Here is a 24,241-nt window from a genome sequence, read left to right as displayed (position 1 = left end):
TCAAAACCAATTTAAATGACCCAGGAAAGTGCCTCATTCTGATAGTAGCTTCTTTTGACTTTTCTTTTACTTACTGTTGTTGTTGTTGTTGTACACATGTGAGTGTGTATGTAGGCTCACATGTGCCCCGGTGGCCAGGTAGAGGTGAGAGGACAACTCTGTGGAGCCATTCCTCTTATCTTTACATGGGTTCCAGGAACAGAACTCAGGTTTGAATTTGATCTTGGCTTGGGCTTTCTATCTCTTTTACCCACTCTATGTTTCTTCTTCCTTTCCTTTTGGAATGACTAAGTATTTCTCTCTTCAACTTTTGGTGACTTGTCATTTTCATTGTTATTGTTTTAAGGGCTTGCTTTAGAAAGGGAAACTCACAAACTTACCAAAGTCTAGATATTTTATAATATAGGGAGGGCTCTTTCTTCATATACTGCTGCCTTGTATGTCTGGTCTGGTATTTTAAATGCGTATTCGACTCAGCATGCATTACAATGATACTTCAAGCGATCGTTGTCCCTGTTTACTCGATTATTGCCCACTGTTCCTGCCTGTCATCCCTTCACACACCTCGCATCTCTCCTGTGAGTTATTTGCCTTCCGACCAGTCTTCCACTTAGTGACAGTCTAGTTTCCACCACTGTGAAAATGTTTTCACATTGGCTGTTTTTTTTGTTTGTTTTATTTGTTTGTTAATCCTTTTAATAAACAAATGTAATTTTCTCTTTTAATTTCCCCAGTGTTCTGTTTTGTTACATTTGCAGTCAATTTTCAATACTTTCTAGTGTCTTCTAAACTAAAAGGAAAATTATAAATCATATTTTAACTAGCATTAATTTGTGAAGACAATGGTTTACTCTTCTGTGTGTTTATTATAATTTTTATCACTGAAAGTTTTATATAAATACAAAATGAAATATGATCACAACTGCCCCCCCATTTGCCTTCTCCACTTTTCCCCATATGCCAACATACCCCTCTCCCAACTGCATGTCTTTTTTATTGTAATGCACTAAATCCTGTTAGTGTTCCCATGTGTGCATGGCTGTGGGACCAAGCATGGGAGCAGGGGAATCCTCACAGTCGCTCAGGTTTTTAAATGACATTTTTGCTGGCTCTGAGAATTCCAAGCTGTCCAAGATGCTTTTGTAGCTGAGCATTAAAACACTTACTTAACATTTACAAGGCCCTGGGTTTAACACACACACACACACACACACACACACACACACACACACACACACACACACACACACACACACACAGCTCTTTCTTTCCCTTGAAATTCTACTATTTTTCATTTCTGGGGCTCTTCTACATACGCAGCCGTTTAACTGCTGCTTCTCAATGATAACATCTGTCTCCCACGTCCTCACCTGCTCTGTTCACTTTACCTTGGTCATTATCTGTGGTTTGTTTTTGTTTTGTCTTCTGTTTCACTGCTGCACAGATATAAGCAGATTTCCTTATTGTCTATCTTTCTTAGAATCTGTTGGACATGTTTCTCTTTTAGCCTGGTGTCATGTATCAGTCCTGGTAAAATCTGAGCCCCTGCTTCTTGAATATAATCTGCTTGCTTTCGTTCATCTGCAGCAGCAGCAAACCAATGTTTTGTGTGGTTTTCCTTAAGGAGAACCAAATAGTACCTTTGGATCCTGGCACTATCGAGAAATGAAGCAGACGATCTTCACTTTAAGAAAATATTTGTTGAATAATAAATTTGAGCCCTGAGTGATGCTTGATTCCCTCAAATGTAGCTGATCATGGACTCTTGTTTGTTTGTTTGTTTGTTTGTTTTGCTTTTATTTTGAGATAGTCTTTCTCCCTAGCTCTGGCTAACCTCAAACCCCCAATCATTGTGTTTCAGCTCCCTGTGTGCTGGAATTGCAAACAGGTACCTCCATGCCAAGCTGCATTTTGTATTGTTATCTAAGGAGCAAAACCTCCTCACAGAGACAGTGGCAGCCAGTAAATTATCAGGGTGAGTCATCTGAGCGTCAGGACACCTCTGAGTTCTTACAGATAAAAGGCTAGCTCTCCGCCCTCTGTGAGCAGACTCTCTCAGGGCAGTCCTCTCTGCTATAAGGAGCATAGTGGAAGGCTAAGCCTCAGCTCTCCCAACACTCCTGAGATTCACCACTGAAGGTGTGAATTAAACTACATTCTTACCACAACTGACAGGGATTCAGGGGACTTCTAGGCGGTAAGTGGGTTAAAAATCCTTATAAATTACGTGTCATTTATACATATATAAACTATACTAATTTTTATGTTCTTTAGTGAATGTCAGAAGCTTCCAAGATTAGAAGTTTGATACATGGGCATCACTGGAGTCTAACGCTAGCATTACTTGAATCCTAAGGGTAAAACCCTGGGTGTTAGCAGCCCAGATAGGATAGGCTGTATTATCAATCCCACTGTGCCAACAAAAGGGACACAGTGAAAACTGAGTGACAGTGAAAGGCACAGGAGGGAGATTCCACTCATGTGCACTAAAGGGGTCCAGTGACCCCCATGTCCACCTTCAGGGTGCAGATAGAGTGAGGTGTTTAAGCAAAGGAAGAATTGGGTCAGGAAGAATTGTGCTAATGAGGAGCTCTGGTCTAAGTGGTCCCCTCGATCATTGTCTCCATTGTGGTTCTTCCAGACAGCTCCACGAAGTTGCAATCACTGCAATCGGCTGAGCAGTGCAAGCTGCCCCCCTTGAGGTGGCAGAATCTGCTTCACAGTAGCACTCACTGGCATTTAGTCCTCGCTCGGCCAGCATTCTGTCCTGTGGGCCTTTGCTGCTTTTGATACCCACAGGAACTGCTGCTTTCGAACAATGACTCTTCAATGCTGCCTTCAGCCTTGAAAGGAAATAAAGTGACTTTGTTAGCTGCAGATTGTAAATGGATGTTCTGAATGGTTAATACAGTTAAATGCTTATGCCTTCATGGACATTAGCTGAAAGTCTGTTAATGATGGCTGTCTATAAACAGAGACTACCAACACCAGGCTGCCGTATGCTGTGTTGCCTCTAACATGTTTTTTTTTTTCTCTCTCTCTTCATTCCTCTATCTCTTCATAAATTTCATCCTCTACTTCTTTTTTTTCTCCTCCTTCTTGCTGTCCTTCTCATCTTCATTGCCTTCTAAAAGCAGGTTTTGGAATGACCACCATAGTCAATAGGTTTAAAAGAAATCCAATTACTCTATGCATATAAAGCTTATTGTAGATTTTTATGCCCAGGGGCAAGTTGAATTCAACAAGGACACCTTGCAGATTGCTGAGAGCATCGAGTCCTAATCAACTCACAGCATGGAGATGAAAGATCAAGCCAAGAGAACCAGGTAGCCTACTTCTGGGAACTCCTGGCTCCCTGAACCCCATCTTTAGTGCTTCAGCACCCTGACTTTGTCAGATTGCCTTGTTGGATTTATAAAGGCTAATCACTGAAACTGAGTTTGGTGTCCAATGTCTTTAGGGCAAGATAGTATCAATTGCTTGTCTATAAATGCTATTAATTTGGGGTTCTTATAAAATTGCATTTAATCAGTTAATTGGTTGGCTATTGTGTGTGCCACTATGAATATGTGGAGGTCAGAGGATACCCTGCAAGAGTAGGTTTTCTCCTTCTATCATGTGAGTCCTGAGGATGAAACCGGAGCCATCAGGTACCTTTACTCACTGGGACATCTTGCTGGTCCCTTGGCATTTTTATGGTTAAACAGTATACCTTTGGCTTGTCTGAAATACTTGCAGGGTTTAGAAGACCACACTAACTTAGAAAACCCATTCTTGCCGCAACTCTGACCCAAAGCTTCATGTCTGCTACTTCCTGTTACTTAGCAACATTGATGGTGTGACTATGAAAAACAGTTAATAGACAAAGAAAGAACTTCACTTTAGAACAGGATCTTATCAGTAACTGGTTTGGCGACTTAATGCCTTTGAGTCTCATTTTTGTCAACTGTTAAAGAAATAACAGATAATGAGTCTCCAAAACTGTGAGTCAGACTTTTAGTACTTTTGCTTGCACAGTTAACTAGTAAGGAAGGCCCAGGAATTGTCCTCTGTTTATGTTGAGGCCATTGACAATACAAAGCACTTGAGCAGTTTGCCAAGTGTCCCATGGCAAGAGGTGTACCCAGGATTTAAATTTGAGTCATTTTTCTCTGCAACTTTGATCACTACACTGTACAAATGGATTAAATACTTTCTCTGGTCGCTCTCAACTCTAAAGCCATAGATGATTTAAATTAAAAAAAAACATAGAAAGAAAGTGTATTAAGTTCCTGGGGTCTTTAGTTCTCTCTTTAAAGTAGAAAGACAGATGTGAGGGGCACAGGCAGAACCTAGGGTGGGAGTCCTTCCACAGTCTGGGCTCAGCCACATGGCGACCAGCATCAATGGGTTCTACCTTCTCATGAGAGCTTGGCTATGGGTTCACTATTGGTATTAGTGTCTCATCATAGTGGATTCTAGAGATTGACACTAATTTAAACCAATTAATGGCAGGCCCTGCTCTCACTGCTGACCCAGAAATCATGGCTTTTCTTTGACAAACTAGGGAATCAAAAGTTTGGTTCTTATCAGGCTGTGGTGGTGCATGCCTTTAGTCCCACATCAGGACAGCCAGACCTGTTACACAGAGAAACCCTGTCTCAAAAAAAAAGTTTGGTTTTTAATTTTGTATTAGTAAAGTTATACTCTTTTTCAAAGACCTCCCAATGCTCTCAAACTTTAGGCACTGCAAACTCAAAGCTCATCTTGCCCTAATACATTTTCTTTTGTCTTTTATATCTATACATATATATCATTAGATGGAATCTTGACTTTTAAAACAATTAAGCTGCTCATGGTGGTGTACATCTTTAATCCCAGCACTATCCTGGTCTACATAGTGAATTCTAGGACAGCCAGGGCTACATAGACCCTGTCTCAAAAAGCCAAATAAATAAATAAATACATTTTAAAGATATGTTAGACCCAGTTAATTCTTTTAGAATCTTCTATCGCCCCCCCCCCATTAAAAAAACAGTCATCCCTTTGTTCTGTAGTTTTTTTAACCAAGTTGAGGGCAGGCTCTCATTCCTGGATCAAACAGCTTTAGGACTTTTCAGGAAGTTGTGTGTCAATGAAATTTCTATTCAGGGCCCAGCTAGTCTCTGTGAGTTTGTTGTAGATGGGGTTGGTGAGTGTGAATACAGTTTCAAGAACAAATGTTCTTTCTCAAAGGGAAAAAACTTTGATCTAACAATTATTCAAATGCTCATATATAAGTCAAGAAATGTTTCTTGTATGGGAATGTAGCTCAGTACTGGAGAATTTGCCCAGTATGTTTAAGGTCCCAGGTTCAATATCTGACAATTCCCAATATAACATTTTTTTCTTTAAAAAGTATCTTTATCCCAAAGAACTTTTCACCCATGACCATATATTAAGTGTCTCATTTTATGCATGTTCTGTTATGTAAAAAGTCTCCTATGAGAACAGAGTATCTAAAAAGATCTCAATCTGTTTTTTTGTTTTTTGTTTTTGTTTGTTTGACTTTTACTTTTTATCAAGATCAAATGTCAAAGCATAAAGTTAAAAGAGAAAAGATTTGACTGTGGGCCTGGAGAGATGGCTCAGCAGTTAAGGGCACTTATTACTCTTGCGGAGAAGCCAGTTTCGCTCTCAGCACCCAGATGGTGCTCATAACCTTTAGCTCCAGTTCTAGTGGTTCTGATGCCCTCTTCTGGCTGCTGTAGTGGCTGCATGCATGTGGTGCACATACATGTAGGAAAAACATTCATTTATATCAAAATCTCAATTTTTTTTCAATCCACAGTCCTTGAGCCCTGCTATGTTCGTCCTGTAGAAAAGTGGACATGCCAGGGAGTGCATGGCAGAGTGAAGGTGCTTAAAGACCCTCAGGAGGGAGGAAGGGGAAGAGGAAAGAGGCAGAAAAGGACAGCCAGCCAAAGCTCCAAGATATGGAGTACCTAAATCACCTCACTTCCTTCCACCAGTTTCCACCTCTCCAGGGCTCCTCCCCCTCCCAACAACACCCTCAGTTAGGGACCAAGCCTTAAATACATGAATTTTGAGGAACACTTACAATCCAAACTATAGTATTGATACTTTTTTAAAAAAGACAAATCAGACATAAAATCAATATCACATGGCTTATGGCTTCTCGTTTGGGAAGCTTACATATCTTTGTAAGAAATTAAAGGATCAGTGTGGAATCTTTCCAAGAGAGGTTTAAATTGTGGAGAGTACAAATATATCCACATAGGATGGCTGTTTAAAATAGAACTTTCTCTGAGATCAGTTGCTTTATTGCAGCATCTTGATATAAAATTTCTAGCGACATCATGCACAGATTCAAAGTATTGTTTATCAAGCACTTAAAAAAAGTAACATTTTATGTTGTGGAAAATTTGTAGATGATTTAAGAAGCGTGTCTGGGTGGTAATGGAGACACTGAGACAGAAGACTATGAACTGTTTGAATAGAACTACTTCCTCAACTGTGAAAGAAGGCGTGGCTGAATTAATAGTTACAGCACTTTAATTAGACATACAAAACACATAGACACTTATCAATCCATCTATGTTCCTATGAATTCAAATCGTAAACTATAGACAATTTAAGCCTTTGGGGCCTTGCTTCATCGAAAAAGTCAATTACTTCATATTTGAACACATGCACTGTGTAGGTAAATGAGAATTATCATTAAAACACACCTAATTCAAATTTTGAACTCTTATCGGATATCATTCTTTAATGCTAAATATATTTTAATTTTCTTTCTAGGAATGAAAAGATTTTGAACTGCTTGTATCAAAAGCCCGATGCAGTTTTTAAGCTGATTTGCTTTCCCTGGGCAGGAGGTGGCTCTATTTATTTTGCCAAGTGGGGTCAAACAGTTAATGACTTACTGGAAGGTACGTAGACTTTCATCCCAACCTAAATAATTTAAGAAGCTCAGAAACAGCCAGGTAAAGAAACTTGAGTTCATTAACTTTCCTGGATTTGTAGATTTCTAACTCTTATTCAACTGGAAATTTTTTCAGTCATCATTTCTTCAAAATAGAATTTTTGCCCATCTTCTTCCCATTTTTTTTTCTTTTTTACATCATGGGATATTGCGCCACGGGTCACTGATGCTCGTCAGTGTCCTCAGCTACATCTCCGTATGCTTCCGTTCACCATCGTTGATCTGGCTGCTTAGGGTTCTTGTCGGTGGACTTTCTCTCACGGCATCGTGAAACACATCTTCTCAGTGACTTCCAGTTATGTTTTTCCTCCTGTGATTTCTCTCTAAAACGCTAATGTCACTTTCCTTTTTAAAAATTAGTTTATATTGAATCATACTAAGGGGCTCCAATACAGTGTTTCCTTACGTGGGACTATGCTCTTTGGTCATAGCCCACCCCTTCTCATTCTCAGTCCTCCATCTCCCTCCGCATCCCTTGTAGCTCCCATTTGCTCTTGTGGATGGTTTCCCTCCTACATCCCAGTTATCAGAGGAAGCTTAGAATATGGTTCTGCTTAACACGTTAAAATGAAATGCTTCTGCACATCAGAGGAAACAGGAGGGAGTCTGTTCTCTCTCTCTCTCTCTCTCTCTCTCTCTCTCTCTCTCTCTCTGGAGGGGGCAGAGGTCAGAGGTCAGGACAATTGAAAGACTCAATTCTCTCTTTCCATCACGTGAGTCTGGGGATCAAACACTTAGGTCATCAGACTTGGTAGCAAGTGCCCTCGCCTGCTAAGCCATCTCGGCCCAGGCTTGTCATTTATAGGAGAATGGATGGAGCTGGAGAGACTTGTTTTCTTTGAAGTGCAGAAGCAATTCATTTTAATGTAATTCCATTTGTCACACTCCCTGTTTGTTATTCACTGAGGTATTAGAGTTGCATCAAGAACAATATGTTTAGAAGCTGCGTGTGGTGGCGCACACCTTAAATCCCAGCACTTGGGAGGCAGAGACAGGCGGATCTCTGTGAGTTCCAGGACAGTCAGAGCTCCATTAAAGAGAGGCCATGACTCAAAACAATACAGAATGGAAAGAAAGAAAACTATATTTTAAAAAAGCAAAGTTACATTGCCTGAGCCTAGGTCTTGAAATGTCTCCATAGTTTCTCAGGTGAGGCCTGTTTGTGTGCTGAAGTTCTTAGAATTTCTGATCATGGTTGTTTACTTTTTAAATTTTCTGAATGGGATAACCCCCCCTCCAGTCACCAATATTCCTTCTCTACTTTTGTTCATCGATGACGTTTTCTTCTGAGGGTTTCTTATTTGTTTTATTTATTTATTTATTTATTTATTTATTTGTTTGTTTTTCTTTTCATTTCCAAAACTCCACACACATAGAGTTCCAACATTGTTGACAAATTGTTTGTATAAGTTCCTGAATTTCTCTTCAGGGTCAGTGTTCCTTTGAACCGTCTTCCTTGCTCCATTCAACTGTTTATGTACGTCTTCTTTGAGATCATTTTTCTGCAGTAGACTTAGAAGTATTTGCCTGGCATGTGTCTTAGTCAGGGTTTCTATTACTGTGAAGAGACATCATGATCACGGCAACTCTTATAAAGGAAAACATTTAATTGGGGCTTACCTCTGGCTTACTGTTCAGAGGGTCAGTCCATTATCATCATGGCGAGGAACATGGTGGCATGCAGGCAGACATGGTGCTAGAGAAGGAGCTGAAAGTTCTACATTTTAATCTGCAGGCAGCAGGAAGTGAACTGTGTACTGGGCATTGTGTAACTTTAAAGTGGCACTCAAGAGAAAGACATCACGTGGCAGGGTTCAAGGAGAGTTTCTGTTGTTGTTGTTTTTTGTTTGTTTGTTTGTTTTTACTAGGAAAAGGGATCATAAAAGGGGGAAAGGGAGCCGGGCGTTGGTGGTGCATGCCTTTAATCCCAGCACTCGGGAGGCAGAGGCAGGAGGATCTCTGTGAGTTTGAGGCCAGCCTGGTCTCCAGAGCGAGTGCCAGGATAGGCTCCAAAGCTACACAGAGAAACTCTGTCTCAAAAAACAAACAAACAAACAAACAAACAAACAAAAAGACTCGGATTGCCTTGCCTCTCATATTTACTCCATTTCTACATTGCAACTGGGCACCTGTTAGTATGTGTGTTACTTCCAATTTTAGGTCTGGGTCCTCACTGCCATTCAGAGGGGAGGATGCAGATCTTATTAATGCCAATTGAGAAGCAAACTACATATCTAAATGCGATGGAAAAATAACTGAAGACATCAACTATGTGCTCAATAAGCAACTAGGGAAAGGGAGTGAGAATAATTCTCAGATGAACTGAGAGTTTAGAATTAGTAAAGGTAAAGCATTAATAATTAAACAAAAAGGAAATGGAGATAGGGGAAAGAAACAAACAGAATGAAGGTGGGAAAGATTACAAACTGAAGGTATAAGAAATAACAGTGAGGGTGCTGGGGAGATCCTGAGTTCAATTCCTAGCAACTACATGGTGGCCTGCAACCATTTAAACAGGATCTGATGCCCTCTTCTGGCATGCAAGTATATCTTCAGAGAACTTACACATAAAATATAAATAAATAAAAAAATTTAAAAGTTATTAAAGAAATATCAGTGAAGGGAAAACAGAAGAAAACCAATACAGGGCAAGAAAAAACAATACTATTCTTTTGCTGAAAAGAAAGTGTGGATGCTATATGCTTCCCCCCGACCAACATTTCTTTGAAGTTTAGTTGATGTAGGAGACACATATGTTAGACCAAAAGGACTGTTGCAGGTTATACTCCACCTTGCTGAGTTGTGCACTCTCATGACCAATATGCCAGTTTCCTGTCAGAGCTCTCCATATTTATTCCAGCAGAGCTCCCAGGGGAGTGTCATTTGCCAACATGGAGGACCAATTATTTGAGTTATCCCTGACAACATCAGCACTCTGCCTTTATGGGCATGGGAGTGGAAAATGCCCAAGCAGGGTGTTTCTATCAGTAGTCTCTGGGGCTCTGATGATTAGAAGCCATCAAGCTGAATCAGTGTCGATGATAAAGTAGGGTATAGGCATTTACATCTTGGCCGTGCTATTCTCAGTTCCAACCCTTGCTCCATTTATGCACAATTAGACTTGATCCTCTTCCCACCTCTAAGCACCTTCCACTCTCCTCTCAGCTTGGCCCATGCTTCCCAAAGTAGACAGTGTCTACAAGTCAGTGTGTAAGTCACTGTTGTTGGGGTGGCCACCCACTTAGCTAGTGGAGAAGCATGGCTTTTGAACTAGGGAAGTATAAATACCCAGGGGCTCCTGCTGAAGGATTTGCTGGGTAGACTCCTATTATGTTCTTCATTGTCGGTCGGTTCAATGAGCCCGCTGGAGGCACAGGGAACCTTCGAAGCTACTGTTGCACAGGTCACAGACTTACAGAGGTCCAGACTGTGTATCCATGCAGCCTTCTTCGTCTTATTTGCTAATATCCAGCTGGAGAGGTGTCTCTTCCTTCCCTACCATGCTGTGTGAGGTTAGAGTCCTCTGTTGATTGCACAGCTCTAAAGTTTCTGGGGCTCACCTAGTCTGTCTGTATTGTTTACTATTGTACTCCTCTGCTGTTCTATGCTACCCATCCCTCCCTGGAGCTATGCACTTCCTGTTTTCTTTCAGACTTGTAACAATTTGGGTATTTTCTGAGTGTCTAGAATCTGCCGTCTTCCCTCTTTGTAAATTCCTTTCTAAAAGAGATAGCTAAATGGACAGACAGACAGACAGATAGATAGACCGACAGAGTCTTGTTATGTTACTCTAGACAGCTACTGATTCATGACTCTCCTTTCTAACTCTCTGAGTGCTGAGAATTACAGGTATGAGTCACTATGCCTAGCTTACTTTTATTCTTCTTTTGTTGCTGTCTTTGAGACAGGGTCTCACTATGTAGCCTTGGCTGGTCTATAACTCACTATGCAGATCAGGTTGGCCTCAAAGTTATTGGAATTCACCTGCCTTCACCACACCTGGCTGTTATCTCTATCATCTTATTATTTTGACGTATTTAGTATAGTAAAATGATTTAAAAGGAAATGGGTTGTATGTTCTTGTTGCAATCTTGACTTTTTAACTTATGGCTGTTTATGATGATGCTGTGTTGCAATTTTGTACTCTTGCTCTGTGAGAGCGCCAATACTTCCGGCTTTTTGTTTTCTTAAACGTAGGTCTCAGGAACTAGACAAATTTGCTGAGTTGGAGTGCTTGCCTTGCAAGCACAAGGACCTGAGTTTTATCCCCAGAACATACATAAAAATACCAGGCATGGTGGTGCACACTGGTAATCCCAGGGCTAAGGTGGAAGAAACCAGAGGACCCCTGAGGTCCACAGCAAGGCAAGACCCTGTCTCAGAGGAGGCAGATCACACTGCTAAGGATGACACCAGAGATGGTCCTCTGGTGGTCACACACACACACACACACACACACACACACACAGAGAGAGAGAGAGAGAGAGAGAGAGAGAGAGAGAGAGAGAGATGCTTAAAAAGTAGACTTCAGCCAAGATTGAGAATTCTGCACTGTACAATCGCTGACACAGTGCTAATACAGGAGGGAACTGGAAAAACTCGGTTCCTTTATTACAGAATTGTCTCCTTTCTGGGCAAGCCCTTGTTTCTTCAGCTGTCCTCTGATGCCTGCAAACTGATCTGTGCCTGTAGCTTCACAATTCTCTTCACAACACCTTTGCTTCTGTTCTTTAAATAAGTGTTGATATGTTACAAGGTACTTATTTTTTCTTTTGAAATAATTTATATTTTAAGTTTTCACGCAAGTCTATTTTGTATGTCACGCACGTTCCCTTTCATATCCTCTACCCTTGTTTTCCTCCCCTCACTCCTCCCCCTATTAACACCTGTGTCCCAGTAGGTAATTTTACTGCTGTTTTCATGCCATAGATACATGTATGATTTTGTGTATCTACATAAACCAAAGAAGCACACATGGGAGAAAACATACAATATCTGTCTTTCTGATACCAGCTGAATTCATTTAATATGATCATTCCCAGTTGTATCTGTAACTGGTTATTTCTCTCTCACCTGCCAGTTCCCAAATAACTTCTCTGGGGCTTAGTATTAACTACAAACTGTTTGGCCTATTAGCTCAGACTTGTTATTAACTAGCTCTTATAACTTAAATTAACACATTTCTATTAGTCTATATTTCACCACGAGGATGCTGGCATCTCTCTAACTCCACTCTTTTTCTCCCTGTGTCTCTGTTTAGGTTTCCTGCCTGGCTCTATTCTGCCTGCCTATTGGCCAAATCATCTTCTTTATTAACCAATAGTAATAAAACATATTCACAGCACACAGAGAGACATCGAGAATCCATTTTCCCACAAACAATATGACTTCACGCTTTATAGAAAATGCGTCCACTGTATGTATAGACCACATTTTATTATCCGTTCCTCTGCTGGTGAACACCTAAGTTGGTTCTACAATTTTTCTGTTTCAAATGGCGCTGAAAAATACATTGATGTGTGAGCATACCCATGCAGGGTGGACTTGGAGCCCATTGGGGGTGGAACAGCATAGTCACACAGCTGGTGGACTGTCATCTAGTCCAGTCAGTTTGGAAGGCAGCATGGAGTTTTTAGAAAGCCCTTAATGTCCACAAGCAGAAGACTGGCCATATAACAAACTATCAGGCATTTCACATATTACATTTTGACATGTTTAGATCGTGTCTTTATTTTTGATTAAGATTTCTGATTTTTTTATTTCAAAATAATTTTTAAAAAATATTGTATTGTTTAAATGTTTGCCTACATGTATGTATGTACATCATGTGCGTTCAGTTCTCATGGAGGCTAGAGGGAAGCATCCGATCTCAAGTTGTCCTGAGCCACAGTGTGGCACTTGCTGCTCTTGCCTCCTGCGTCAGGTACTTCTGAACAAACACAAGACAGATTGACTTAAAGATCTCCAGTGTGTCCTTTTCTAATGCATCTTCTAAAGTGACTCATCCACACAGTCTGTCAATGTGCCCTTCGTGGCTTACGTTTCACAAGCTAATAGATCATAACATAAACGGCAGATGAATTCTTTGCCATTGGAAATTTCAGCTCATCCAAAATCATAAAACTGGTTCTAACAAGCTAGAAAATCTTGCAAAATTAGATACTGACTCTCAGCATTAACTTTCTCAACTGCAGAAGGAGATTTTGACCTTGGCTTCTTTCTCATATTCTGTTTCTACTTTGTGGAATTGTCTGTGACTTTCCCCCCTTTAACTATGGTGAGAGTTCACAGATGTTCTGTGACTGCTAATATATACATTCTGTGTATCAAGTACAAATTTTACTATATATAGCTATCAGATTTACATTGTCAAGTTTATCTTTTTCTCAATTTGACATATGAAATGTCTTTTAGTGGCGTACCTGCCCCCTTTTCTTGCATATCCTATACTTCTATGTTACAAAAGTAACTGTGGTGAATAGACATTTGTAACTGGGGCTGTTTATTCATTAAAAATCTTAGTGGTGGCCAGGAGGTGGTGGCACATGCCTTTAATCTCAACACGTGAGAGGTGGAGGCAGGCAGAGTTCTGTGAGTTCGAGGCCAGCCTGGTCTACAATGGGAGTTCCAGAATAGCTACGATTGTTACACAGAGAAACTTTGTCTCAAAAAACCAAAACCAAAACCAACTAACCAAACAAACAAACAAATAAAAAGAATCTTAGTGGCTTGTGGCTTTTACTGGAGAGATTTAAACAAATGTCTATTTGTTCCAGATAGCGCATTAATGTCAGACTTAATAACAAATCCCACCCAGGCCTAACTTATTGAGCTAGTGAGTTTGGGGAGAGTTTCTTATAGGAGTGGGAGTGAGAGGTTACTTTCCAGAACATACATAACACGTTACCAAAACGCTTATCCCAGCATGAATGATGAAAGCTGCCTCTCTGGAGCTCTGTGTGTGGCTCCCAGGTAACTCTGCTGGTTTAAAAAAATTTCTTCTCTCCAGTAATAGTGACTGTTCATATAACCTCTGTGAAGGAAGTCTTTCAAGTTGAAGAAACTGTATGAGACTTGTGAATGGCTGACCTCTTTAGCCATGAAAGTCTCACTGGATTCCTTAGACAGAAGGATACCCTCCCCAGGATGAACATTTTAATTTAGAGGCAATTTCTATGAAACACAAAGCCTTTAGAACCACTAAGAGTCCATTTCAGTATTGTCTGATGTGTCTGACTCCAAATGGTACCTTGTCAGATATTACAATACAACCCATGATTTCTTCTTGTTTCCATATATATCTTTATATAAACCTTCTTTTCTATTTTGCTTTCCTGTTGCTGTGATAAACACAATAACCAAAAAGCAGCTTGGGGAGGAAAGGGTTTATTTTAGCTTACAGGGCTGTATAGTCTATCATCAAGAGAAGCCAAGGCAGGTTCTTGAGGCTGAGACCCATGGAGCGAAGCTGCTCACTGGCTTGTTCCCAGGCCCATCTTTAGCCACCTTTCCTATACAGCCCAGGTTCACCTGCCTAGAAATGGTACTGTCCAGAGTGGGCTGAGCCATTCTATATTGATTAGCAACCAAGAAAATGTCCCCCACATACCTGTGGGCTGGTGTGATGAAAGCAATCCCTCAGTTATGGTTCCCTCTTTCCAGATGGGGTCAAGTTGAGGACCAAAATTAGCTACCACACCCTCCATTTACATTTTGGTTGATCTTTCCCAACCCTTTCCGAATCACTTTGTGTCAAGTGAGACTCTTCTGTTACAACATAGAACTTGGTTTTGTAGTGTGCCACTATCTAAAAGTCTTTTCTCAAAGCTACAACTCTGCGGATAAAGACTGAGAACAGAGCAGGATCAGACCAGTCAAGTCCCGGTGCCTGCAGAACCATTCTCACACTAGGCAGAGGTTACTGCTGTCTATACACTCCTTGAGATCCTGGAAAGGTTTGCTTTACTCTTGTCCTGCCCCAAATCTGTCAGCCAAAGTCAAACCCCGCCCTGATTGGCTCTCTCTTATAAATGGTGTATTAATTTGTTTGAGGGTTTAAAAGTTTTTGTCTTTAAATTCTAACAGGAACTAAATGTGCCGTGTGTGTGTGTGTGTGTGTGTGTGTGTGTGTGTGTGTGTGTGTGTGTATAAGCCAGAAGTCAACCTTTGGGTTGTTCCTTAGAAGCTGCCCCCTTGTTTGTGAGAGAGTCTCTCACTAGGACCTGGAGCTCACAGATTATGCTGGGCAAGAAGACAGCAAATCCCATGGATCCTCAGCTCCTGCCTCCCTGGCACAGCACATCAAGCAATTTACTAACTGAACTAGATTCCTAGCCCTTAGAGTTAACATTTTAACCTGTCATGAGTTTCTAGTGATAGCTTTCACTATCACTAGAAACATGATTTTTTAGATGAGAGGCAATCAGTGAATAAGACTCCTTTTATTTTTAAATTTTTAATATTTTAGGAGGGAGGAGTGCACCCACTGCAGAGCTTGTGTGGAGGTCAGAGGGCAACTCTCAGGACTCAGTTCTCTCCTGTTGTGTGGGTTCTGGGGAAACACTCAAGTCATCAGGCCAGAGTCGCCTTTACCCTCTGAGCCATCTCGAGAGCCCCGGTGCTCTTTCACTCTGAAGTTCCCCATCTTATTTCAGGGAAGTTTCACAGGGTTTCTGATGATAGGAAATTTTCTGACTTCCACGACTGCTTTGTTTGTTTTTGGTCTTACAATCTTCTTCATTTAAGATTTCTTTTTATTTGTGGGTGTCTGGGTACCATGTATGTGAGGTACCCATGGAGGCCTGAAGAGGCTGTTGGATCTCCTAGGCCTGGGGTTAAAGATAGTTGTGAGTCACTGTGTGGGTTCTGGGAATCAAGCCTGGGTCTTTGGGAAGAGCAGCCTGTGCTCTTAACTGCTGAGCTGCCTCTCCAGCCGCTTTGCAACCTTCTCCTTCTTCTCTTCCTAGTTCTTTATTCTTGTTCTCTGTATCCACAAATATGTTGCCCTGTCTTATCACAAAGAAAGGTTTTTTTTCAGTTTTGAAATAACTTTTGTCTTTTTATTTGATTTCTTTCTTTGTGCAATTATTTGTTTCTAGTTAGAATTTTAAATTTCCAAATTGCAGTAATTATGTTCCCATTATTTATTGGAGTTAACTCACTTTGGGACATGTTTTTTTTCCTCCTCCATGAGTTTCTTAATTAATATTTTCACTGGCCAGAGATGTCTGATCTACCCTTTCTGTATTTTGTGTTAGGTTTTTCCTCCTAAGCAACAGTGCTTAGGGGATGGGGTGGTGCGTTGTTAGCTCAGTTTCTTAGTTCATGAGTGCCCTCTTGTGTTGATATCGTGAAGTGCAGTGTAGAGGAAACTGGCACCTTGTTTGGCTGGTTCCGTAATTTGATATTTTCATATTTCTATAGGATCTTAGCTCCATTTCTTCCTCTCTCCAAACATTTTCCCTTTATAAGGTGTCTTCTTGGAAGCGTCTTCCCAGATTTCCTCTGTTCCCTCAGGAATTTCAAATCCTTCTGGGCAGTGGTGGCACACCTTTGATCCCAGCCCTCGGCAGGAAGAGGCAGGCAGATCTTTGTGAGTTGGAGATCATCCTGGTCTACAGAGTGAGTGCCAGGACAGCCAGAGTTACACAGAGAAACCCTGTCTCCAAATCCCTCCCCACCCCCCAAAAAAAATTCCGAATCCTTTTCTTGTGGCTCCAGCCGTACTTACCACAGTTTTCAAATTGTTCGTTCACTGAAAGATGAAAGTCCCACGATTCATGCAGGAATGCATTTCAATGACATCATTGTAAATACTCTTGTTTATCTGAGATGGAGCCTGTTTCATCTCGGCCTGTTTTGCTTTCTGTTTCTGTGATAAAGGCCGTAGTTTGGGTTTGTTTAGCTTATACTTCCCAATCACAGTCCAACAATGGACTAAAACAGGAATGCAGGAGGGAACCACAGAGGAAATACGTCCATCAGAAGTGTCTCTTAGTGGACCCCAGATCCAATCAAGTTGACCTCACAGTCACCACACCCAGTTTTACCGTTACTTTGGCCTCTATAATTTGCTTCTTTGAAATTGGTTGAATCATGTAAATATAAGGCCTTTTACAATGCCACAGTCTCATCTGTCTGTGTTAACTTGTTCATGACATCTCAGGGTCGTCTTTGTCTGTGTGTCTAAGTAACTTGCCTCTTAACTTCCAGTGCATGCTGTAAGGCTGGCTGGAAGGGAAACTCGATTTCAAGAACAGTTTGCAACCGACATCTACGAAATAGTTGATGAAATTGTAACTGCTCTGCTTCCCATTATCCAAGACAAAGCATTTGCATTTTTTGGCCACAGGTATTTAAATTTTGTTATACACAGCATGCATGGGACTTGGAATGGGTGTTCCCAATAGAGCACTTACCTATCACACTCAGGCCCTAGAGAGGTCCTTCAACCACAAGTGTATGTGTGTGTTTTGTGTTTTGTGAGATGCAAATTCGTCTCCTGGTTAAACAGAATGTTGGGTAATTATCTCCAATCACAACTTTTACAGTTCTCTAGTTTGTTTGGAATTATACCCAAAATGAAAACTACCAGAAACTTCTATTTTTCAAATTCAAAAAAAATACAGAAATAGTATTTATTTCCCAAGGGCTTAGACCTCCTCCAAGCTACATGTCCATGACCTTGAGCAAATTTCTTGAGTAGTTTCCATCTCCATGAAGCTGGAAGGAGTAGTTCCTACCTATGGGTATCAGATGAATTGAGATCACGAGGCTGAGGCAATGGCTCAGTGGTTAACAGTGCATGCAGGCGATGGCTCAGTGGTTAGCAGTGCATGCTGCTCTTAGGACCTGAGTGAGTTTCGTTCCCATCACTCTCATACGGCAACTCACAACTGCCTGTAACTCCAGCTCCTAGGGATCTGATGCCTCTGGTCTCCATAGGCGCCTGCACTGATGTGAGCATACCCCCACACAGATGCACATGCGCGCATATAATTAAAAACAGATAACATTTTTAAATGAATAGCAATCATAAAGAACTGGATGTGTGGCGGTGCAAGACACCTGTGCCATGGTGTGAAAGTGGAGGTCAGAGGGTCAGAGGCCAGGCTTCAGATGTCATTTCTTTCCTTCTATGAGATCCAGAGGTCACACTAAGCCATCAGCCTCAGGTAGCAAGTGCTGTTATTCGCCGAGCCATCTCACTGGCTCCACGGAGAACATGTTAGCATTATTCTGAAAATACGTATGACATGGTAGGTCATTGAATGGTGTCTACAGGTTACTATTGCTGAAGCACCATAACCAAAGCAACTTGGAAAGGAAAGGGGTTATTTGGTTTACACTTCCACACTGTAGTCCATCACTGAAGGAAGCCAGGACAGGAACTCTAACAGGGCAGAAACCTGGAGACAGGAGCTGATGCAGAAGCCACAGAGGAACACTGCTTACTGGATTCCCCCGGGACCACCAGTCCAGGGAAGGCACCACCCACAAGGAGCTGGGCCCTCCCCCATCCATCACTAATTAAGGTATGTTCTTAATTGAGGGTCCCTTCTCTCAGATGACATCAGCTTGTGTCAAGTTGACATCAAACTAGCCAGCACAAATGGGATCTTGGAAATCCCTAGGGGCCTCCGGAGCATACTTTGAGAACTGTTGATATTTATCATGAAGAGCAAAGTAACATGCAGCTTTAGTGGAGAAGAAGAAATAAAAATGAGCTTTAAGCCGTTCCTTGTGTTACTCAGCTGTTCACTACTGTAGCCAAATAACTGACAGTTTAAAGAGAGGACAAGTTTCCCCCTTCTCTGTGTGTGTACATTCATGTGTGTGAGTGTATGGGTGTATGTGCCTGGACTTCAAGGGAAAGTCGGGGGATGACCACAAGTGTTGGTCCTTACTCACCGTCTATTGTCTGTCTTTTGTTCGAGACAGGGTCTCTCAGTGGCCTGAAACTTTGCCACATTGGCAAGCCAACAGGCCCACCATCTGTCAGGGCTTTTCCTATCTTCATCCCTCATGTTTGCTTTGTTGAGATTTCAGGCTGAGCAGCTGAACTGTGCTTTTTCCATTGGTTCTGGGGATCAGAACTTGGGCCATCACATATGTGAGGCCAGTGCTTTACTGACAGAACCGTCTCTCAGTCCTGACATGCTTATGTTGACATTCATCAACAGTGATAGACTTTTACACACCAGTTATCAGCCAGTTAGCTTCAGCCCATCCCCCAGTCACTGCGGTGTTCCTGTCACCTGGTTTCCATGAGTATTGCCCAACTCTTTCTGCCATGGTTGTCTCTTCCCTGGTTTAGTTTTGGATCCTATATTGCTTTTCTGACTGCACTGAGCCTAAAGGAGAAGCACAAAATGGAGCCACTGCATTTCTTTGTGTCCAGTGCAAGTGCCCCGCACGTAAGTGTTCTGGTTTTCTTTGGATGGGAGAATGAAGATGGGGGAAAGGGGTGCTAACCATTGGGTCATTGTTCTCCTTTGGCCCAGCCTGGGATGGTAACAGGGATACCGAGGGCACGCTATTGAACACCCCTGTGATCTTTCAATGTAGTTCTCTCCAACCCTCCAAAATGAACTTCACCTTCTTCCTGAATAATGTCTCATTGTTTCTGCCCCTCCACAAGTTCTGTCCTCAGCATGCTACCTCACTTGGGAACTTATCAACATTCAGGAGAGGAACCAATCAGTCAGTGCTGGGAAGGAATCTTAAAATGACGCCAAACTTTTGGACCAGCTGTGGCTTTTTAAGCTAGTCTGGTGATTCCTGGCTTCTCGCCAGCTTGACCTTCTTTGCTTCTTCTGTACAGACTGGGCCTGGCCTAGTGTTCTAAATCGGGAACTCCATTTTGGTGGCATTCTGATGTTGATGTTCCTATGGCACTTTCTTCCCCCCACCCCCACTTGAGTTTGGGGCTAGTGTGTTTCGTGAATGATCAGCCTTGTGTTTGTTCATGTTTTAAGTCAAAATTCCAGCTTCAAATCCCTGAACTTAACAAATTGTCAGAAGAACAAATCAGATACTACCTTCTGAATTTTGGAGGCACCCCCAAGCATCTCATTGATGACCAGGAGTTTCTGAATCAATGCATTCCCATTCTGAAGGCAGATATTGGCATTGTGAAAAACTTTGTGTAAGTAACTCTGTGTGTGTGTGTGTGTGTGTGTGTGTTGGTATATATAGAAACATATAAGCCAGGTGGTGATGGTGCACATCTTTAACGCCAATACTCAGCATTTGGGGACAGGTGATCTCTGTGAGTTTGAGGCCAGCCTGGTCTACATAGTGAGTTCCAGAACCAACAGGGCTACACAGTAAAACCCTGTCTTGAAACCCCATCCCAAAAGAAAAGAAAGAAAGAAAGAAAGATTGGCAGTTCAGCTGGACATTGGTGGCTCATGCCTTTAATCCCAGCACTCAGGAGTCAGAGGCAGGTGGATCTCTGTGAGTTCAAGAACAGCATGGTCTACAAGAGCTAGTTCCAGGACAGCCTCCAAAGCCACAGAGAAACCCTGTCTCCAAAAAACCAAAAAAAAAAAAAAAAAAAAAGATTGGCAGTTCACAGAGGCTGTGTATATGAAAATATAATATTCTGAAGGTTACAATGTGTTAGTTTCCTTTGAGGCCCAAAACACTGAAACTATGCAGGAAGCAGGACAAACAAGCTTGGATCTATGTGGCAATGATGGCTAAGTTGGTAACAATATGTAGTAGTCTTGAGGGTCACTAAGAGCAGTATATTAAAGTGTTCTTGTCACAAAAAGATCAGTTTGTGTACAGCTGTCTTCATTTAGCCATTTTTATTTGTCAGTTCAAGTAGTAATGTAAAAAAAAAAAAAAACATTGGGATGACAAGGGGCTGCCAGGAGCAGGGACACGTGAGAGACTGGTCTGTGGCATCCACTTTTCCTTATAATCTAAAAATTCTTTTAAAAATCTATTAATTAAAAACTAAGCTTTAGGAATTGAAACAGCATAGTAGTGGCATAATAAGAGACATACCAATGAATGCATAGAATTAGAGAGCTCACAAATAGATTCACATATTTATATTAAATAGCAAAATGCCAAGAATATTCTAGGGGGAAAAGGACATTCTTTTAAGTACATTTTATTACGTATTTATTTTGGGTGTGGGAGGCGAGTGTATGAGCTTGCTAAAGTGTACCTGTGGAGCTCAGATGACAACTTTTGGAAGTTGGTTCTTTCCTTCCACCATGTGGGTCCCAGAAACTGAACTCTGGTATCGAAGCTTGGTGTAAGCATCTCTGCCCACTGGCCTAGGACAGTCTCTAATTAATAAAACCTCACGGAGTTGTGCAGGTGAAATGAAATCATGCTTAGGTGTAGCCCAGTTCTTACCCAAGGCCACTTTAAAGATTTATGTGTACAAGTGTTGTGCCTACATGTGTGTATATGTGGCGTGTGCATGTAGTACCCAAGGAAACCAGAAGAGGGCATTAGATTCCCTGAAACTGAATTTACAGACGAGTTCCCAGGTACCATGTGGTGCCAGGAAGCAAACCTTGGATCCTCCTCCAGAATGCTCTTAACTGCTGAGCTATCTCCACAGCCCCAAAAGCCACTTTGAAAAGGAAAATGTAACAAACCTCACCCCTATGGATTTCTTTCACTCCCCATAGCCTCAGTAGCACAAACATAAAGCGGCTTCCTCCAGATTGGCAAGGCTACCTCTAACCTACTCCTGAATCTTCTCTTATCTCCCTTCCTTCTTTCCTCTTCCCAAATATGCCCCAACCTCACCACTCCTAAGCTCTCAGTTTCTTAAAATTTATAAAACTAGGTTCACAGAACATCTCTCGGCACTCTCCCATCACCTATCACTAAGGTTCAGACCATTAGCCCAAACAGAGACCTCTATCGGCTGGGAGATACCAAAATCTATGACCCCTCTCAACTCCCAGTCTCCTTCCTGGATCCCAGTGTTGTCCCAGCTCCCCTTCTACCACCCAATTCCACATATATCGGCCTGTTTGCTATTTGATTGTCTCTAGATGTGTCCACAGCTCTTAGGTGTTCTGTCTTCTCTTTGTAAGATCTCCCTCCTTGGGTCACTTCTAATGACCATTTTCAAGTTCACCGATTCTTTCTCCAGCTGTGTGAAGTCTACTACTGACAAGTCCTCCAAATGAATTATTCTTTTTCTCTATTTATTTCTAAAAATTACATTCAACTCTAGCACTTAGTTCATGATTGGAAAACGGTCCGGGCCACATGGACCTCAGTTCTGATGGAGAGAGCTGGTCCCTGTGAATATCTTCCTTGTTGGGACTAGCGGGAGAAGGGTGAGAAGCAGGGCTATCCCGTTTCATTTCAGTGAGGTTGGGAAGAGGAAAAGACTCTGGGGTGTTAAGGATGAAAATTACAAATGAGCTCTTTGATGTTACAGCTTTGACACACCCTCAGAAACGCTCCTTTCCCAGGACATAACATGTTTTATTGGATCTGAAGACATAATAATAAAGAACACAGAAGGTGAAATTGCTTTTATAATCCGGGGTATTTTGTTGAAAAGTGTGTGGGATGGTTCTCAGCAAATGTCAACTAGTAGTCACTGAAACAGAAATCAGCCGGAGTTTTACTGGGTGTAAACAAAGAGATGTTGGCCTCTTGTAAAATTTAAGATACAGGTCACATCACTGAATACTGATAGGTCTTAAAGAGATTAAAAACGCAGGATACCCAGAAACCTGAGACCTTGGATGCAACTCTATCATTGAGTGTCAGCTTTTAGTGAAATAATACCTGGAAGTAAGTCTTCTGTTGTCATCGGCTAATGCCATTTACTACTAAAGAAAATTGTGTCTATTTCTTAGGCTGGAAAGACATAACCAGTGGGAAGATTGACATCCACATGCTGCCAGGTGATCACTTTTATCTGTTGGACCCTGACAACGAGAACTTCATCAAGAACTATATAACCAAGTGTTTGGAGCTGTCGTCACTTGATTGCTGTTAGATGGGCTTTCTTCAGGCTTTCAAATATGCAAATGGATCACAAACTGCCTCTCTAGGTCATGGAGATGTGGCTCTTTAGTTTTCGGAGATTAGAAAGATGCATATTAATGAATTTCTTCATGGGGCATTCCTCTATCTGGGGAAGAGACAAACCCTGAAGGTCAGGGAGGCAAAGGGGCTATTGTAGTTGATAGCTGCAGTGGGAAGAGGGGCTGCTTTTCTTGGGGGGATGTCACCACTAGCAGGGTACTCATGCTCCAGTGAATGCCGTACACCCTTGTGGTACAGCAGGCAGCACTAATTGGACTCAGTGTGCTATTTAAGAAAGAAGATGAGAAAGGGGCATGAAGTTGGGAGGGGTACATGGTGGAGGACATCCGTGGTGGTGGGGGAGTTGGAAAGGCAAGAGAGGGGTGGATATGAATATTATCAAAACACGCTGTATACCTTTAGGAAAAGTTCAAAGGATAAATAAAAATATTGTTAAAGGAAGAAAACTTCTGCTAAAGTCCTTTATCTTTTTCTTAGACTCCAATTTGATTGACATTTATTCAAAGTTTCATCAGCAATGTGCCTCCAGATGGGGTTACACCTGCAGCCTCTTGCACTATTTTAATGGCAAGAGTGATTGACAGAGGGAAACTATCATTTCTCCAACACCACACCGTGGCTCAAAGTTTAATCTAAATCTTTAAAACTATACATTAGACCTATTTCATAAGAAAGAGTAATTGCTGCTTTATAAAAAATACAACAATAGGGGCTGGAGAGATGGAGAGTTAAGAGCACTGACTGCTCTTCCAGAGCTCCTGAGATCAATTCCCAGCAACCACATGGTGGCTCACAGCCATCCGTTATGAGATCTGGTGCCCTCTTCTGGTGTGCAGATATACATGGGAGCAGAATGTTGTATACATAATAAATAAATAAAATCTTTAAAAAAAATACCACACTAAACAATTACTGTTCATTGTGATAGGAAGACCTCAGGGTGCCTACAATCCCAGATATCTTGGGGTCCTGCTACCCTGACAGTGACTGGTTGGAACTCAGAGCCCTTCCATGGGTGGTCAAACCACAACCTGTTTAGGAAATTTGTCCATGTCACATAGGAAGTCAGGAAGCAAGTCTACCTGTCACTCCACAGTGCCACATTCTTGGGGCCCCAAGGCTACATGGTGCAGTAAAGGTACTGTTCTTCTGTTTGTCCCACCTTCCCACCCTTTCCTTCAGTTTTAGGCTTTTTTTTTTTTTGAGACAGGCTGCCCTTGAACTCATGACTCT

The 24,241-nt window shown here is 41.7% G+C and overlaps 1 protein-coding gene across 1 annotated transcript; it reads left to right on the top strand.

Moving 5' to 3' along the window:
• The first annotated feature begins 3,294 nt into the window (after window positions 1-3,294).
• Olah (oleoyl-ACP hydrolase) lies at window positions 3,295-23,365 on the top strand. The gene is made up of 7 exons (XM_027405044.2): window positions 3,295-3,326; window positions 6,781-6,911; window positions 17,177-17,315; window positions 19,281-19,380; window positions 19,942-20,111; window positions 22,389-22,474; window positions 22,816-23,365. Exons 1-7 carry the CDS (start codon window positions 3,295-3,297, stop codon window positions 22,956-22,958), a joined length of 801 nt encoding a protein of 266 aa, XP_027260845.1. The 3' UTR covers window positions 22,959-23,365.
• The last annotated feature ends 876 nt before the right edge of the window (window positions 23,366-24,241 follow it).

The sequence above is a fragment of the Cricetulus griseus genome, chromosome 3 (genome assembly GCF_003668045.3).
Source record: "Cricetulus griseus strain 17A/GY chromosome 3, alternate assembly CriGri-PICRH-1.0, whole genome shotgun sequence".
NCBI classification, from domain to species: Eukaryota; Metazoa; Chordata; class Mammalia; order Rodentia; family Cricetidae; genus Cricetulus; species Cricetulus griseus.
The sequence above is the reverse complement of the archived record's forward strand: the minus strand, read 5'-3'. Positions and strand labels throughout refer to the sequence as shown.